General features: G+C 44.4%; 2 protein-coding genes and 1 long non-coding RNA gene across 3 annotated transcripts in view; 2 read left to right on the plus strand and 1 right to left on the minus strand.

The window, feature by feature from the left end:
* Nucleotides 1-6,259, plus strand: part of LOC121287082 (beta-1,4-galactosyltransferase 2-like) — a 42,062-nt gene extending 35,803 nt beyond the window's left edge. The window contains exons 6-7 of the mRNA XM_041204596.1: nt 1,913-2,017; nt 4,401-6,259. Coding sequence (XP_041060530.1) covers nt 1,913-2,017; nt 4,401-4,536 — 241 coding nt within the window. The 3' untranslated portion in view covers nt 4,537-6,259. The remainder of the gene's footprint in view (nt 1-1,912; nt 2,018-4,400) is intronic.
* Nucleotides 5,762-9,872, minus strand: LOC121287084. The gene is made up of 2 exons (XR_005945145.1): nt 9,735-9,872; nt 5,762-6,095 (listed from the first exon to the last, which is right to left on the minus strand). It is a non-coding gene; the product is annotated as an uncharacterized LOC121287084 (long non-coding RNA).
* Nucleotides 9,666-16,311, plus strand: pex11g (peroxisomal biogenesis factor 11 gamma). The gene is made up of 4 exons (XM_041204597.1): nt 9,666-9,941; nt 11,548-11,726; nt 13,284-13,355; nt 14,779-16,311. Exons 1-4 carry the CDS (start codon nt 9,702-9,704, stop codon nt 14,996-14,998), a joined length of 711 nt encoding a protein of 236 aa, XP_041060531.1. The 5' UTR covers nt 9,666-9,701; the 3' UTR covers nt 14,999-16,311.
* The last annotated feature ends 1,133 nt before the right edge of the window (nt 16,312-17,444 follow it).

Consider the following 17,444-nt stretch of genomic DNA (forward strand, 5'->3'; position numbering starts at 1 on the left):
GTGCAGTATTAAAAGCGTGGTGCATTATCGGCAGTGCTGTCTTTGGCTGAGGTGTTAAATTGAGGCCCTGTCTGGCCTTTCAGGTGGATGTAAAGGATTCTGGGACACTATTAGAAGAATAGCTCACCACCACCTTCTCAAGGACAATTAGGGATGGACAATAAGTGCTGCTCCTGCCAGTGACACCTACATCTCAGGAATAATTTTTTTAAAAAGCAGGGACTAGAAACTGGAGCAGGTCACCAGGAGACTAGTCCATTGGTATTCTGGTGTTGAGAGGGTCCAGTTCATTGAGGTGCTGAGAGGTGGTGTGTGAGGGTAGAGTGGGGGACTGTAGTACATTGGATGGGGAGTCACAAATGAAACTATCCAATAGAGTTGGCGGAGACCAGTCCATTGGAGTAGTGGGGTGGTAGGAGAGACTAGTCCGTTTGAATGGTAGGGTTTGAGGGGACTGATCCATTGGAATAGGTGGGTTTGAGATTCATCCATTGACGGTGGGTAGAGTCTAGTTCATTAAGTTGAGGGGAAGGAAAACCTGTAATCTGTAGGAGAGAGGGGAGAATTGGAGTTCCACAGCTTCATCTCCTGGGGCAAAATGAGTTGGGAGAAGGAGCCATTGAGAACTTTTGGCTTTTTATTTTTATTCTTATTCATTCATGGGCTGTGGTCATCGCTGGCAAGGCTAGCATTTGTTGCCCATCCCTTTTATGCCCTTGAACTGAATGCCTTGCTAGGTCATTTCAGGGGGCAGTTAAGAGCCAACCACATCGCTGTGGGTCTGGAGTCACATGTAGGCCAGACCAGGTCAGGACAGCAGATTTCCTTCCCTAAAGGATGTTAGTGAACCAGGCGGGTTTTTATGACAATCGATGATAGTTTCATGGTCACCATTACTGAGACTAGCTTTATATTCCAAATTTATTAATTGAATTTAAATTCCACCAGCTGCCATTGTTGTAGAGAGAGCTTTGCTAAACAGGAAATGTTTAGTCATTAAGAGGGAATAAAGTATAACTGGGTTGGGGTTAAAAGGTGTCGCATTTGAAGAAATTCCTATGAAATTCTAAACCATGAGGAAAAAGAATAAAATTCCCATGACAGCTAGACATCCCCCACCTCTTGCTGGGTGACCTGATACCACAAACCTCAGGAAAATTCCTTCAGACCCCTGACCAGAATTTCCTCCTAGCAAATGGATTAACCCAGGGCCTCCCCGACTTCGACTATCGAAGGGAACTTTATCATCAATGGTGTTGAGCTTCTTGAGTGTTGTTGGAGCTGCACTCATCCAGGCAAGTGGAGCCTACTCCATCACACTCCTGACTTGTGCCTTGTAGGTGGCGGACAGGCTTTGGGTAGTCAGGAGGTGAGTTACTCACTGCTGAATTCCCAGCCTCTGACTTCACCTGTCATAATCCAATGACTAATAGGCATAGAACTGCACATATTTTAATATAAAGTTTAATTAATCCAATCCCTTTTTGGCCTCTTCCTTCCCTATCTCTCTAACCTCCTCCAGCCCCAGAACCCTCAGCTCTCTGGGCTGTTCCGATTCTGCCTTCATTCACATTCCCACTTTTAATCGCTGTATCATTGGTAGCCATGCCTTCAGCTGTCGGTATCCTAAGCTCTGGAATTCGATCCCTAAACTCTCTTATCTCTCTGTCTCTCCTCCTTTAAGACCCTCCTCAGAACCTACTTCTTTGACCAAGCTTTTGGTTATCTGTCTAAATATTTCCTTATGTGACTGTGTCAAATTTTATTTAACACTGCTGTGAAGCACCTTGGGATGTTTTACTAGTTAAAGGTGCAATAGAAATGTAATTTGTTGTTGGTTATATTAAAATGAGGCTTTAATTCAGATTCAGACCCTGGCATTGAGCATGTGTTTTGTTCCATTATCTTGTAGGGTAACATTGAGTGGGATGTCTGTTGATCGACCTGACCGCAACATTGGAAGAACCAAAATGATACGGCACCAAAGAGACAAAGGAAATGAGGTCAATGAGAAAAAGTGAGTCAAAAAGTGTCACTTTGTACAACAGGGCCAAAGGGCAGAAATATTGGAGGTCAAAAATTACTTTGCATCGCTGATACAGGAGCAGAATGGAGTCTTTCATTATTATCATGGAATTTCAGAGTGGCAGATATTACAAGGGTGCGAATATTTTTAATGTTTGCATAGGTTATACAAGACCATCTTTTATCTTCGCAACATCACTGTTTTGCCGCTACCTCAGCACATCGTCATCCATGCCTTTGTCATCTTCAAACTCAACTATTCCAATGCTCTCCTGGTTGGCTGCCTCCTCAATCCACTCATCTCCTTTAAATTTCAAATCATCCAAAACTCTGCAGCCCATATGGTATTCCCCACCAATTTCTATGTAATCTCTCCACCCACTGGCCTTTATTGGTTAGTCACCCAATGCCTCAACTTTAAAATCCTTGTCCTTTTTGCTTAAGTTCCATCATGGTCTCATCCATCCCTATCTCTGTAACCTCCCTCAGCTCTACAATCTCTCACACTCCTTTCATAGCAACATTGGCGGCCACGCCTTCAAGTGGCTATGTCTCACGGTCTGGAATTCTCTCCTTAAACCTCTTCAGCTCCCTCTCCCCTTTATTAGGCCATCCTTAAAACCAACATCTTTGGTCTACCCACATGTTTGGTCACCCCTCCAATTATCTCTTCCTTTGCCTTGCTTTCCAGTTTTGCCTGAATATTCTTACATGAAGTGTCTTTGAACATTTATCTACATAAATGCAAGTTATTTGTTTTAATTATCATTGTTTTAGAGATTGCCCTGTCAGTGCAGGATTCCCCAAATGTGCTGCTTTGTTGGAAGACATCACAGCCACTGCCAAGTATGTCCTCATCCAGTGCCCACTTGTACTTTACAAGGGGTCATTGGGTAGGAAAAAGCAAGGACACTGATTTTCCTTAACACTTCTTTTAGTCTCCCAATAAGGGGGGGGGTTCATATGGAAAGCTATTGCTCCAAGAAAAGGGATTGCCTTTGTTACAGCTTTCCTGAAGTATTTTTTCTGTCTGTTATCTCCACATTTTGCTTTCCTTCACTCTCTCATTCTTTGCCAGTTTGTTCCATTCACTGACAGTGCCCCAGATGATGCCTACTCTTGCCCGTAGTGTAATACGAAAGCACCTGCAGCTCTCCAGCACTTGCTTCAGCAGCCAACCTTTGTCTCAGTATCGTTCAAAATCATCAGGCAAAGGAGCATGGAGAGAGCGTCATGGCGAGGGCCAATCAAGTTCACTCACTGACACACAAACCAGAGTGCAGCTCCCTACTTGTTTATTGGCTGCTGATCCACCGGAATTGGATGCAGCCTGAGACAAGGCCGCACATCCTCTCGGCTGCTCGTCATTAATGGTTTAACATAGCAAAACGCCCAAAGCTGCTTCACAAGGGGAAAAGGAATCCATTGAAGGAGCTGGGATTGTGGGGCAGGGAGGAGAGACAAGCAGGCAGAAAGGTGACGCACTGGGGTAAATGAGGATGGGGTGGTGGGGGCTGGAAGGAGGGTCTAGGAGAGTGCATGGTGTAAGTAGGCATCTCACATGGTGAGTCCCCCGGTCACTGCTGGGTGAATACCAGTAGTGGTGCTTTGAGGCCATTATTTGCCCACTTAAAGGCCTGAATTGGTGGCAGGCCGGGATGGCCGTCCACGAGCCTTCCCACCATGGGCTCAATTGGGGCAGAGACAGCAAGGTGGTGGAGTCTCCACCCTCTAACCTCCTGTCCAATTAAATGCCACCACCAAACTCGCCATGAGGGAGGGATTTAAATTCCGCCCAAAGATTATAAAATCAATGTGGTTCGGAATAATAGGGGATGAGGAAGGGGAAAGGGTGTTAATTGTATATCAGTTATGTTTAATTACATGCAGGTGGAGGGTATCAATTGGGGTTTTACTTGAGCACATAAAAAGAGACGCTCCCCTTGGACTTAAGAAGTTAAGATGCAGTAGCCTTGAGGTTATGACACAGCATGAAGAACCCAGAGATTGAGTTCAGGTCTCACTGGTGCAAATTGGGAAATTGAGGTCAATACATCTGGTAATTTGTCGGCTTGAACCAGATAAAAAGAGATGTTGTGAAACTGACTGTTTGAGTTTGGAGGTGTATGCTTGTAATGTTTCACTCAGTAAATAAATATAAGACTGAGTAAAGATGGGTTACAGTACTAACCTTAACCAACTGGCTTTCTGGGGTGGGTGGAAAAACGATTCTGTTTAAGAAAAGTATGCTTTGAAATTTGAAGTTTAAGACAGCTGTAAGTTAAATTCACCATTAATTTATAGTCAATGGGTGAAACAGTCTAAAAATGAATCTTTAAAATCAGCGTCTTAAATCTAATCCTTTGTCTTTCCAGTTATGTTGTTTATAATCGGATGAAGTTTACAAGGAAGCAGGATGGATATATATCTCTGAAATATTCACTCATCAAGAAAGAAAAAAGTCAACTTTTCACAAAAATAACAGTTGATATTGGAAAGCCTCCATCGTAAAGAATCAGAAATGTGCCTTTTCTACCTCCAATTGGAGTAGAATTAACCAAAGAAATGTGTGTGGCTGCTGCTTAGGACTACTGCTGACACATTTAAACAAGGAAAAAAATCATGGAGTTCTGTGATTGAAGTCTCCGTACCTTGAAGAGAACAGTCTTTCTATTCCGTCTCTTCCTTCTGTAGATCTGAGGGAAGTGCACTTTTGTCGTTGGTTTGCTTCTCTCTGGTAGAGAAAGAGTTTCCAATCCTGCTTGGGGTAATGAGAAGGCTCATGGGGTGTGAATATGTGTGAGTACAAAGGAATGATATCTCACACACCCACACCAGCCCTCAGATTCAGAATGATGTCTTGTATTGATTCTGCCCTCCTTCCCTTTTGAATTTTTCTTTTTTGGGCATGAAGGGAGCAATGAGCCATTTGGCCAATTACAAATTGTTTGGTAGATTTTTCGCTGAAGCAAGACCTCCTGTGTTTGCGGTTTACAACTCCATTCTATATCAGGGGTTAGCACCAACTTGAGTCTACCAGGGAAGGAAGCGAATTCCTTGTCCCTTCAGAGTCCACATAAACTCTCAGGTATGCTGCTTACATTTTTTTTAATCAATGATTTTTTTTTTTCCCTTAGGCTTATTTTTGGCTTCCGAGCCAATTAATTCTAGTGGGTAGCAGGGAGCAGATGTTGTCTCCTACATTTTAGACAGTTTCTTCACTTATGAAGGCTGCCCCCATCCAGACTGTCCAACATGAGCTTGGCTGTTGCAACCAGCACACTGGCATTCCTGCCTCTGTTACTCTGGAGTAGCTCCATCTCTTGAAAGGTGCTGACTCCCACTGGAGTACAGTTCCACAGACACCTGGTATCCTTCAGTACTTTCACCCAAGTGCCCACTCGCAATGTATGAGATGCAAAACAGCGCTATTTGATTATGGGGCATTATGGTTGACTCTGATCTGGCCCTCGTTCATTCACACAAGTGTCCAGACGCATGGGCTCTCTGATATGCAATCACTGGTTAGGAATCAGGAGTAGGAAACACCCATTGGATTTTCCTCAATTGTAGGAACTATGTAACACTTATGGCTGAGGAGAATCAACTCGACGCAGATCAGAGAGTCAACCCGCAACCAGATTTAGCCTCTGGGCTCAGTCTTGCACTGGACAGTCTTGTTACCAACTGAACCATCAGCTGAGCACCTTTTAAACCGAGCACTGTTTTTATAAAATGTGTTGCCTGACTTTTTATTCCATTTGTTTACAACACATTCTGTAAATGACATCATGTGTACAATCATGTGACTACTGACTGACACAACCTTAATTTTGGATCCTCCACTTCTCCCTCTGACAACGGTTGGCATTTCAGCGACAGGACCCGTTTAATTGGGATAGGGTGGGGCAAACAAAAATTAAAACTTTTTTAATCCTTCAGTTAAATTCTCCACCAAACTCCTTAGAGCAATACTGTTCTTATGGTTGCAGTCTGCATTGTCAGCAGGGAAATTCCATTCCTTCTCTGTTGCCTCTGTTAATTTTGGATTGTAAAGCTCTATTTGTAACCTGTTTTTTTTAAAAGAAAATAACAATAGTAAATGAACCAAAGATATCTCTACAAAAATGTTCAAATTACTTGTAAAATGGAATATTAGTTCAGTTGTACAGCACACAGTAATGGAGTTGAAACTGCAGCTAATTGCATAATGAATGACCTGGGGTTGTAAAAAGCATCTTTATTCTTTTTTTAGTGGGCTTGGTATGGGGATTTATTCCATGTTTTTTTGGACCTTGTATTTATTGGAATTCAGCCTCCTGGGACAGGACAACTTTGTTTCTGTCCCAGCAGGCTCACTCATTGCCCCCTACTGGAGTAATCATCCACTGCTGAAACAACATCTGTTTCTGCCTTTTTTTTTCTCTCTGCTCCAGCGCCACATGGCTTCAGCTGGTTAAACCCACAGGTGGCTGAGTCGCATGGGCCTAAAAGATCCCAAGTCCCACCCCCAAGCTCAGTTTCTGCTGAGGTAGCTTGCTATTGACCAGGGCGGCGGTAGCAGTGGCACTTCAGTTGTCTCTGGGTTAGGGAGGGGATTGATCAGCCAGGGTTCCAGCCCCTAATTTGCTGTTCAGTAACTGACCAACGTGGGAGGGGTGGGTGGGGGTGTGGCTGTGGACATTGAGTGAGAGCAGAATCTGGACCATCATCACGTGAAGAATGGTAACTTAGGCACCAACTAAAGAGTGCCCATGGATGACTATGCCAGCAAGAATCTGCACCTTCAGTGAGGGAGAGAGAAGAAATTGAGCAGACTTTCCTTTTATGTAAGTTTTGTACTCCTGAAGGTTAAGGATGTCAGTGCTGAGGTGCAGAACATGACCCATTTCAACCTTCCAGCATCAAATAGTCTTTCAGGAGTTATACAGAAAGTAAACCTTCCATTGACCTGCTCCATCCAACCTCTGCACAGTGCCCCTTACTCTACCAGTACATTTACCCCCATCTCCTGTACCATCCCACTACCGTGCCCCCCCGCTGACAAGTCAAGACCCAATTAGGGGTACTTGAAATTGTGTCTAAATAAATTTAACATTGGCGCCCTGTGAACAGAGTCAGGTGTCTTCCGTATCTTCAGTCTTCACTGATTCTGGGGTCCTGCAACTGACTTTCTCTAAGCCCATCCAAAACAGTTAAGGTTGCAAATGTTTCATCACCCTGTGGCCTACCTCACCACAGCTACATGGTTTACTGTGCTGTCTGCATTCTCTCTCCAAAGCAGGGGATTCATCTTTCTTTTTGAACGCTATTTAATGGTTAAACAACGTTATCCTTTCTAGAATGCGTTGCATGTGGGAGAGGTAATGGAGAGGCTGACTGCTGGAGAAGGGAGGGAAGAATATAAGCAGAATATTCTTCAAAAAGCACCTATTTTACTGTATCCCTTTTGGAATTAAACTTGAAATGTGTAACTTTCATGTAGAGTCCCCCGCTTTAATTGCTGGCTGCCAGACATTCTGCAAACTTACCAATAATTTGCTGTCGGTGGGGGAAAGAGATCGCACTGAAATGGGTGTGAGTCATGTGTTTTGAGACACAATGAAAATATTGTTTCTTTTTGCTTATGAGAGACAAGTTATTGTTTGTTGAGGAAACATTTGCAAAGTGAGTTTAATTAAAATTTGTTGAGTTGTGTCCTTTCTATGTGAAACTGCAATCAAGGCCAGCGGCTGGAAGAAAGGGCTGAGTTGAATGACTTTACTGAGAAGACCTATGTGGGAGAGTGTATTTGTGGGGGTTAGTTGATGTTTGCCACTGCTTCCAACTCCTTGAAAACTAAAGGCATTGCCTCCTAAAAACAGCTTTGTGTGCTGCGGATGACACATCAGAAAATCAGAGCTGTGCAGCCTATGATGGGAAAAATGTAGCAAGAAATTTATGGGGGGCTGTCCAGTTTACCCATCTCACTACAAATGAGGAAATGCCAAAAACGTAAGAAAATTTACAGATATTCCTTTCACATTCTCAGGAAATCTCAAAACTCTTCACAACCAAGGTTTGAAGAGCTGTTGTTCATGCAAATATAAATTGTTTCTCGTGGTGTTGGTTGAGGGATAAATTTTGGCCAGTCCAGCAAGAGATCTCTTCAAATAGCCTTGTGATATTTTTAACGTTCACCTGCATAGGCAGATGGGGCCTAGGTTTAATATCTGACCCAAAAGGCAGCACATCCGACAATGCAGCACTCCCTCAGCGCTGCACTGCAGGTGTTCGCCTAGATTTTCGCGCTCAAGTTTTTGGAGTGAGGACCTCAAACCCACGACCTTCTGCATCAGAGGGGCATGGACAGGGTGGGTAGAGAGCAGCTGTTCCCCTTAGTTGACGGGTCAGTCACAAGGGGGCATAAGTTCAAGGTGAGGGGCAGGAGGTTTAGGGGGGATGTGAGGGAAAACTTTTTTACCCAGAGGGTGGTGACAGTCTGGAATGCTCTGCCTGGGAGGGTGGTGGAGGCGGGTTGCCTCACATCCTTTAAAAAGTACCTGGATGGGCACATCATAACATTCAAGGCTATGGGCCAAGTGCTGGTAAATAGGATTAGGCAGGTAGGTCAGGTGTTTCTCACGAGTCAGTGCAGACTTGATGGGTTGAAGGGCCTCTTCTGCACTGTGGTTCTGTGAAAGGACAACCAACTGAGCAACAGCTGAGCAGAAAGTTAGGCCATAGCTAATGTAGTGTGTATAGCTCTGTTTAGCAGGTTACATGAAGGGTGTGATCGCAGAGAGGATACGGACATTTATGAAGACGTTGCCAGGAATAGACAGCTACAAGGAAAGATTGGATAGGGTGTGGTTGTATCCTTTGGAACACAGGAGGCTGAGGAAAGGTCTAATTAAGGTGTATAAAATTGTGAAAGACCCAGATAGAGTGGATAGGAAGTATCTATTAGCAGAGAGGTCAATGACAAGGGGACCAAAGATTAATTGGCAGCAGGGGAGGAATTTTTAATCCAGAGGGTTCTCAAACTCTCTGCCTGAAAGGGTGGCAGAGGCAGGAACTCCCATCTCAACACTTGGATAGGCACTTCAAGTGCTGTAACCTACAGGGCTCTGAACCAAGAGCTGGAATGTGGGATTAGGCTGGATAGCTCTTTTTTTTGGCCTGTAGAGACATGATGGAGCCAATGGCCTCCTATGTAAATTTTCTATATTTCTAAAATTATGAAATTTAGGGAAAAACTGTTAATATCTGGTACTAAAGGCAGGTTTTATCTCAGGCATAAACCTATAATCAGGAATATTTTATTTTAAAAAATAGTTGTTTCTAACTACTTGGAGAATTATTTTATTTTGAATCTCCAGGACTTTATTTCCCCCTTGAGGTTTTTTTTTTGGGCAGGTACATAAGTCCCTTTAATAAAGCCCCGCCCTCCTCGTTACTGAGTAATGAGTAACCAGAAATGGGGGGGGGGGGCAGACATTTGACCGTTGGCGCATGCGTGCGTGAGACGGGGCGGAAAATGAAAGCCCGCCTCCTTCAGTGTGATTGACATCCCGATTCCAAAGGCAATTGGTTTACGTCACACGGGTAGGCGGGTACAAGAACGAAGCGTTTTTAAATTGGCTGGCAGCGATGTCAATCAGAGGGCACTGGATTAAAGTCCTTTCATTTGAGGAATGGAGGCGGTGGCTAACGCGCTGGAGACTTACCGGGGCCGCGACCGGCTGGTGCGATCTGTGTGCTACAGTTCGCGCCTGCTTGGCGGCCTCCTGCTGACGCCGGGGGGAGGCCGCCCCGAGCTGGGCCGCCGGCTGCTGCTCATCGCCCAGGAGCTCAGCAACTGCAGAGCAGCGTTGCGTCTCTTCGATGACCTGTCCATGTACCTGTACTCGCGGGGTTATGGGCTGGGCAGCACGGTAAGGGGCTGGGGGCCGAAGTCTGAGAGAGGGGGAACTGGGAGAGGGGCGGAGTCCAGGGGGATGAGGCGGGGCCGGGCCAGGATATCGGGAGAGGAGAGGTGGGGTTTTGAACCAGGGGCGGGTATTGGGGCGGGGCCAGTGAGACAGAGGCGTGAGACCGGGGGAAATCGGAAGGATCTGAGGAAGAGGGTGGGCCCAGGAGCAGTCACATGAGAGAGGGGGTGGGGCTTTGAACCTGTGGATGGGGGGAAGGGCGGGGCCAAGGGGGGCGGGGTAGGATGACGGGATGAATTCTGGAGAGAGGGCGTGACCAAATGTTTTATTGGGCGTGGCCTGGGGTATTGGGGCGGGGCCAATGGGCATTGGTGATTCCCATGCAGAGCTGTAGGAAAGTGATGAATAAACAGCTTAACATTTTATGATGAGGCCTTTCTGATCATTTGCCAATATTCTGACCATGAATGTACAAAATGGAGATCTTTACTCTGTTGAGGCTGATTTTTTCTTTTATTCCACTCGATTCATTATGTTTAATGATGTCCCTTTCAGGTTTATAGTGTGTCGCCCAGCTCTGTGTCAACTAATCCACACAGTGGCAAACAAAGGCTCGTGTTAAATGTCAGCATGGTTCAGTTGGTAACTGTCTCTGCTCAAGTCATCAGGTAGCCAGCCAAAGGGAATTGAGCATTAATTCTAGGCTGAATCACCGTTGCACTGCTGCGGGAGTGCTGCACTGCCAGCAGTGTCGGCTTTATCTGGTCATTTTTGTTTGCTTTTTGTAGGATCTTGCTGTGTACAAATTGTTTTCATACACGAAAAGGAAGACTTGCATTTAACTAGCCGCTCGGAACACTGCTGCAGCCAGTGTCAGACATTTACAATCTGAATAGTGTTTTAGGAAAAGCAACTACCACTTTATGCATAACAAGCTCCCACAGATGACAATGACCACTGAATCTGTTTTTGCAATGTTGTTTGAGAGATAAATATTGATCAGGAGAACTCCCCTGCTCTTCTTTGAAATAGTGCCATGGGGTCCCAAAGAGCTTTACATCCAATGAAGTATTTCTGAAGTGTAGTTACTGTCATAATGTCAGAAAGGTGATTGCCAATTTCACACAGCAAGATCCCAAAAACAGCAATGTGATAATGACTAGATAATCTGTTTTTGTGATGTTGGTTAAGGGACAAATATTGTCCAGGGAGAGCTCCCCTGCTTTTCTTCAAAATACTTGCCATGGGATCTTTTACATCCACCTGAAAAGGCAGATGGGGCCTCAATTTAATGTCTTATCCAAAAGGCAGGCACTTCTGACAGTGCAGCACTCCCTCAGTATTGCATTGGGGATTTTTGTGCTCAAGTGCCTGAAGTGGGACTCGAACACACAACCTTCTGAGTCAGATGAAAGTGCCACCAACTGAGCAACAGCTGACACATTATCTCATCCAAAGGACAGCACTTGCGACAGTGCAGCAACAGTGACTCCACTTCCAAAGTCATCTATTAACTGAAATGCTATGGGATGTCCGAAGGATGTAAAATACATTGTATAACTATTAAAAGTGTAATGTTGAATTTAGGTTTTCTTATTTTCCTCCAAAGGAGGAAGATGCTATTGTGCGGTTGCTTTCTATAACGGGGAACCTGGCAGATCAGCTCTATTACCCCTGTGAACACCTGGCCTGGGCTGCTGATTACAAAATCCTCAACCTCAACTCGGGCAAGTGGTGGACATTCAGTAATTCATTGTGGTCTCTGTCGCTGGCACTGGGAGCTCTGCGGTGAGTGACGCTGAGTTAACATTATCTCTTTCCTCTTTTTCTGTTGCCATTAGAGAAAACGATTCCATTCTGACACAGGTGAAAACCCAACCCAGTAAGCTCCCACAAACAGCAATGTGATAATAACCAGATAATCTGTCGTTGGGTGAGAGTGAGCAATTTCTTCTCTGAGGGGCATTCATCTTTGGAATTCTCTTCCCCAGAGAACAGTGGAGGCTGGGTCATTGAATATATTCAAGGCTGAGTTAAACGGATTTTTGATTGACAAGGGAGTCGAGGGTTATGGGGCATGCAGGAAGGCGGAGGTAAGGTCACAATCAGATCAGCTATGATCTTATTGACTGGTGAAGCAGACTCGGGAGACCTAATGGCCCTCTCCTGCTCCTATTTCTTATGATCTTGCAAGGACACCATGGAAATCTCCTCTGCATTTCTTAATGCCATTTTACACCCAGTTGAGAGTGCAGACAAAGCCTTGGTTTAAGGGCTTGTAAAGAATGCACCTCCGACAATGCAGCATTCTGTCAGCCTGGATTTTGTTCAGGTCCCTAGAGTTGGACTTGAATCCACGACCTGTTGACTCAAGATTCTATGCACTAAACCACAGCTGACAACATTGAGATTCGTGGGTATAAACGTCTTGGGATGCCTGTGGATTAACAGGGGGAAGTAAACTTCATTTGTGGCTTGGCATCCTTCCCGTGGCCGAGATTCCACGATGTGTGTAGATTGAAAGTTTGGGGTCCTCTGGGTGCTGTGGATAAAGCCAGTGCCTGGTAATGTACTCAGCAGTTTAGGCCAGATCTGATTCCCCAGTACAAGTGACTGATCTTGACAGAATGGCAGTGTCTATGTTCTTTAGACAGGGACAAAATATATCCAGGGTTCCAGTTCCTGAATGTTGCACAGTTCTCAATCCCTGCTGGGTTGGCTTAGACTAGGTTGTGATGCTATTCCTGGTTGGATAGCCAGTCATCACTTATGATTGGGAATGTTATGTGTCACTGGACTGGAAGCCTGGGTTAATGATCCGGAGTCACAAGTTCAAATCTCACCACAGCAGCTGAGGATCTGAAATTCAGTTGATTTTAAATAAATCTGGAATAAAAAGGTGGTATTAATAATGGTTCCCGTGAAACTGCCAGATTGTTGTAAAAAATCCATCTGGATCGCTATTATCCTTTAAGGAAGGAAATCTGCCATCCTTACACGGTTTGGCCTATATGTGACTCCAGACTACAGCAATGTGATTGACTCTACACTGCTCTCTGACATGGCCTAACAAGCCACTCATTCGTTAAGAAGGGGGTCATCTCATCCCTCTCGAGGGCAATTTGGGATTAGCAATAAAAACGGACCTTGCCAATGTCGATCACATCCTGTGAATGAATTAAAGAAATGTATTGTTTAGTAATGAAAGTTAAGGAACAGGGAAACCGTTGTGGGGAGGGAGGGGAATGGATTCTATTTTTTAATCTTTAGGGTTTGATAAATATCTAGTCAGTTAACACACAAGTGGAAATAATTTGTTTGTTTCCCCCTTCTTAATGCTAACAGATCCTTCAGAGTTGTGCAGCTGCTGAAGAAGAAACTGAAGGGAAGCCAGAATAAAACTTACCTCAAAACAGAGTACGGTGAAAAACATGGTTAATTATATTGAATGTTGCAAAGAAGTGCAGCTCTAATAGGGAGGTGTAGCTGATTTACAGTGTTACAATTATGAGGTTTATAAGATTGTTATGTTTTTGGGGCTGTGTCTTTAAAGTAAAGTAAAATGAAGGGGGTCATGTGACCTGTTCTGAAGCCTGTAGCTGATAGGAGAAGGAGAACATTTGAGGGAGGTGGGGAATTTGAAACCCCTGACTCAGAGTAGGACATGGTGCAATACCTCTGAACTTCCAAGACAGTGGTGATAGAGAGGAAAGGCGGAGCTGCAGAAGGGTGGGACAGTCAGGGTCTAGGAAAGAACATGAGAGGAAAGGTCAATGACCAGAGCAATCTCCGTAGTTTTGGGAAATGCAAAAAAAGGTTGCACTGGGGAGAGAGAGGTTAGAGGTGCAAGGTTAGACGGAGAATCACCTGACACCAAGCTTTTCTTATAACCTGTCCAGGATTATATGAGAGGGGATAGTTCCCCCAGATCGTTCATACTTATTCAGGAAAGGGAGAAATGCAAAGAGGTAATTTAGTAATCTGAAGAGATTTTTATGATTGTCATTCTCTTTTGAGGAATGCACATAGAATTATTTTTGTCCTTACCCCATTGCAAGGAAGTGCCTGACGTCTGATTAGCAATTCCCTCTGATGCCAGTTTGGAAACTTGGGAACAATAATCCTACATTCCATGGTGCCCTGCCACAACATTCCACAAAGAACTCCATAAATACTAACTTGTCTGTGTGTTTGCAGCCACTTTCAGTGAATTCCAGCCAATTATTGGGGCCCACAGGCACTGTAAATCAGACAGTGTAAAAACATACTGGGCTGTGCTAAGGCAAAGCTCTACTGGCAAGTACGATTACAAATTTCATCAGCATTCTGTAGTTTGGCACCAATTGGAAGCCAGGTGTTTGTCTCACTCAGTGGGGAGATGTACACAATCCATGTGCTTTTTACGTCTTGGTACCCTTTCACACAAAGGGTGGTAAACGCCTGGAATACTCACCATCGCTGCCCCCGCCCACCAACCCCCTGCATAAGGCTATGGATGCTGAGCTAAATATAAGATAGTCACTAATAAACCCAATGAATTCAGAAGAAACTTATTTTTCCGGGTAGTGGTAAGAATGTGGAAATTGCTACCACATGGAGTAGTTGAGAGGAATAACATAGCTGCATTTAATGGGATGCTAGATAAACACATGAGGGAGAAAGAAATAGAAGGATATGCTGACAAGGTTATATAAAGAGCTGGGTGAAAGGGGATTTGTTTGGGCATAAGCACCAGCAGGGAGCAGTTGAGCGAAATGGCCTGTTTCTGTGCTGTATGTGTTTACATATATCGGCAGATATTGTGTTAATAACGTGTTTTTTTTTAAATGTCACCCCCTAGAGAATCGAATAATATGAGCAGGCGGGGATACCAAATTCGGATGCGAGCGGAAATTCTCAACATCATCAGCTGCCTGGCTGACCTGGCAAATGCCATCCATTGGATGCCACCAGGCTTCTTGTGGGCAGGGAAGTTTCCCGAGTGGCTGGTGGGACTAATGGGGATGGTTTCCTCGGTGATTGGTCTCTACCAAATGTCCTGCAGCGCCAAGGACCTGTGACAGGAGAGGGGCATGATTTTGACCTGGTTAATCTGGCACCACATGGTGGTTTCACGCAATATCTGATCCATTTTATTGACGTGCTCGGGAGGCCATTGATTTTTTTTGGAGGAAGAGGCATCTCCGCTGAGTGAAGCCGCAGACAGCTTTATCACCTCCTCCCACTGCTGGGTCTCAGCCAATACAGTGGCGAGCAAGAGCGTTAAGACTTTATTCTGATGAAACCCTGGCTCTGCTCCCAAGACTGTCATCAACCGGCTTATCCAGCCTGACACTGACAAGACACTTTCACTTCCTTTCTGCCAAACTCAAAGATACCTCCATTTTGGACCCAGTTTATGAATATCCTGTCCCAGCCCCCTCCCCCGAATCCTGTGCCATAGAATCTTACAGCTTAAAAGCAAGCCATTAGGCCCATTGTGCCTATGCTGGTTCTCCAAAAGGACTATCTGTTCCCACTCCCCATTTTGTATTTACTCAGAGCTGTGTTGAGGGAGTTTCCTTTGGACCACTTACCTGCCTTTGGGAATAAAATGTAGGTCACAAACTTTTCTCGTGACCTAGTGGCTTAGACGTTGCATCAGTACGGGCCAGGGAGGTCTAGAACATGACCTCTGCTCTGTGCCCAACCTCAGCCCCTGAGATGGGGGCTCTACAGATGGGACCAATACACCCTGGGCCAGAGAGTAGAACAATCATTCAGCGACCCACTCTAGACCAGCACTTCCACTGGAAATATATGTGTGCACCCACTTTGGGAAAGGCAGAGATAGGGCTCAGGGAAACATCTGTTTCAATGTTCCGATCTCAGGAGATTTGCAGAGAATGGCCACTGGAGGCCATCCCAACGTGAGTCACCCCTTTCGGAAGAAGAGCAATGATAAATATTGGGTAAAATTAAAAACTGAAGCATTTTTTGCAGGTGCAGAAAATTTACTTCATTAAACCACACAAACTTAACCCAGCATTCACTATTTCAAATGTTAAGTTAAAGCACAGCGTTAATTTCTAGGCATATGTATTTTAATTAAACCAGCAGAGCCTTGTTTGTGTTATCACTCGTTTTTTCTGCGTAAGGGAACAGTCTCCCAGGGACCCTCACTTCTGTCAAGTGTCCTTAGACTAACAAAGTTACCATCACAGAAGTGCAGAAAATGTTATTGGAGCACAGCACCAAGGCTAACACTAATTGTTCAACAAATGTGGAAAATGATAACTGATGGTCAGAAATTTAACCTACGGTGTAAAAAGTTTCAAAATGTTTTTTTAAAAACCCATATGCAATCCTTTCAATAAAAACACATTTCAAGTTTTGCTTTTCCCTCTTGTTTGCGATTTTTCAATGATGATTATAAAGATTTGTGTCCTCAATTTTCATTGAATTATCACCAGACTGTAGAACAAATTGTCTAATTTGTACTGTGAAAATTTGAATTATGTAATCAACTGAATTTCAGGAAAGTGAAATTTCACAAATGTGAATTATCAGTTCATTTAAATTGACGGTACAGTTAACTGAAATAATTTTAACTTGGGAGAGGGTGAGAAACACACCTGTTATTAGCTGTTTTTATATTGCTCAATGTTATTGGTTCCAGATGTCCAGATCTTGGACAGCAGACAGCAAGTAAATTACTCAGGGTGACTTGTATTTTATTTTAAGCTTTGCTGGCTGTAGCTCAGTGAGTGGCATTCTCGACTCTGAGTCAGAAAGTTGTGGGTTTGAGTCTGTCTCCAGAGACTTGACCACATAATCTAGACTGACACTCCCAAATCAGTAATGAGGGAGTGCTGCACTGACTGAGGTGCCACCTTTCAGATGGCTCCATCAGCTGTCTCGGATGGAAGTAAAAAGACTGATGCCACTGTTTCATAGAAAAGCGGGAGTTCGCCAGGGTTCTGGCTAATATTTATCCTTCAACTAACATGATTATCTGATTGTTATTGCATTGCTGTTTGTGGGAGCTTGCTGTGCGTAAATTGGCTGCCCAGTTTCCTACTGTGTAACAGTGACTTTACACTTTGAAAAGCACTTCATTGGCTCGTTGGCTACAAAGCACTTAGGCATGTTAGGGATGTCCTGAGTTGTGAAAGGTGCTATAGAAAGGCAAGGCTTGCTTTGTTTATTTGTTAACTGTGGGAAGTTGCTATTGGTATTTCTGCGGGAGACTCAGAACGTTAAGAACTGGCCGCAGAATATGAAAGCAGACCTACAGGTTAATAACTGAGCATCACCTCTAAATATAAGCTGTGAATAATGTTACACGGTTGAAATTAAAAGCAGAAAACACTTGGTATAGGCGGCGCCTGAAAAGAGAAAAGACCGCCTCTTTGTATTTATCCTTTGTTACTGTTTCACCAAGAGGCCCCGAGAGTTTGTTATGCAGGATTTAAAGAGGCACCTTCTTCATGGAACTTTCATTTTGTGGTGGCTTTAGTTCCAAAC

Source organism: Carcharodon carcharias, chromosome 14 (assembly GCF_017639515.1).
Source record: "Carcharodon carcharias isolate sCarCar2 chromosome 14, sCarCar2.pri, whole genome shotgun sequence".
NCBI classification, from domain to species: domain Eukaryota; kingdom Metazoa; phylum Chordata; class Chondrichthyes; order Lamniformes; family Lamnidae; genus Carcharodon; species Carcharodon carcharias.

Excerpts from the sequence above, each read along its gene's own strand:
- pex11g (XM_041204597.1), top strand. The coding sequence starts at position 9,702 with ATGGAGGCGGTGGCTAACGCGCTGGAGACTTACCGGGGCCGCGACCGG. Across the intron at positions 9,942-11,547 it reads GTTATGGGCTGGGCAGCACG|GAGGAAGATGCTATTGTGCG; the intron begins GTAAGGGGCTGG and ends TTTCCTCCAAAG. Across the intron at positions 11,727-13,283 it reads CTGGCACTGGGAGCTCTGCG|ATCCTTCAGAGTTGTGCAGC; the intron begins GTGAGTGACGCT and ends TAATGCTAACAG.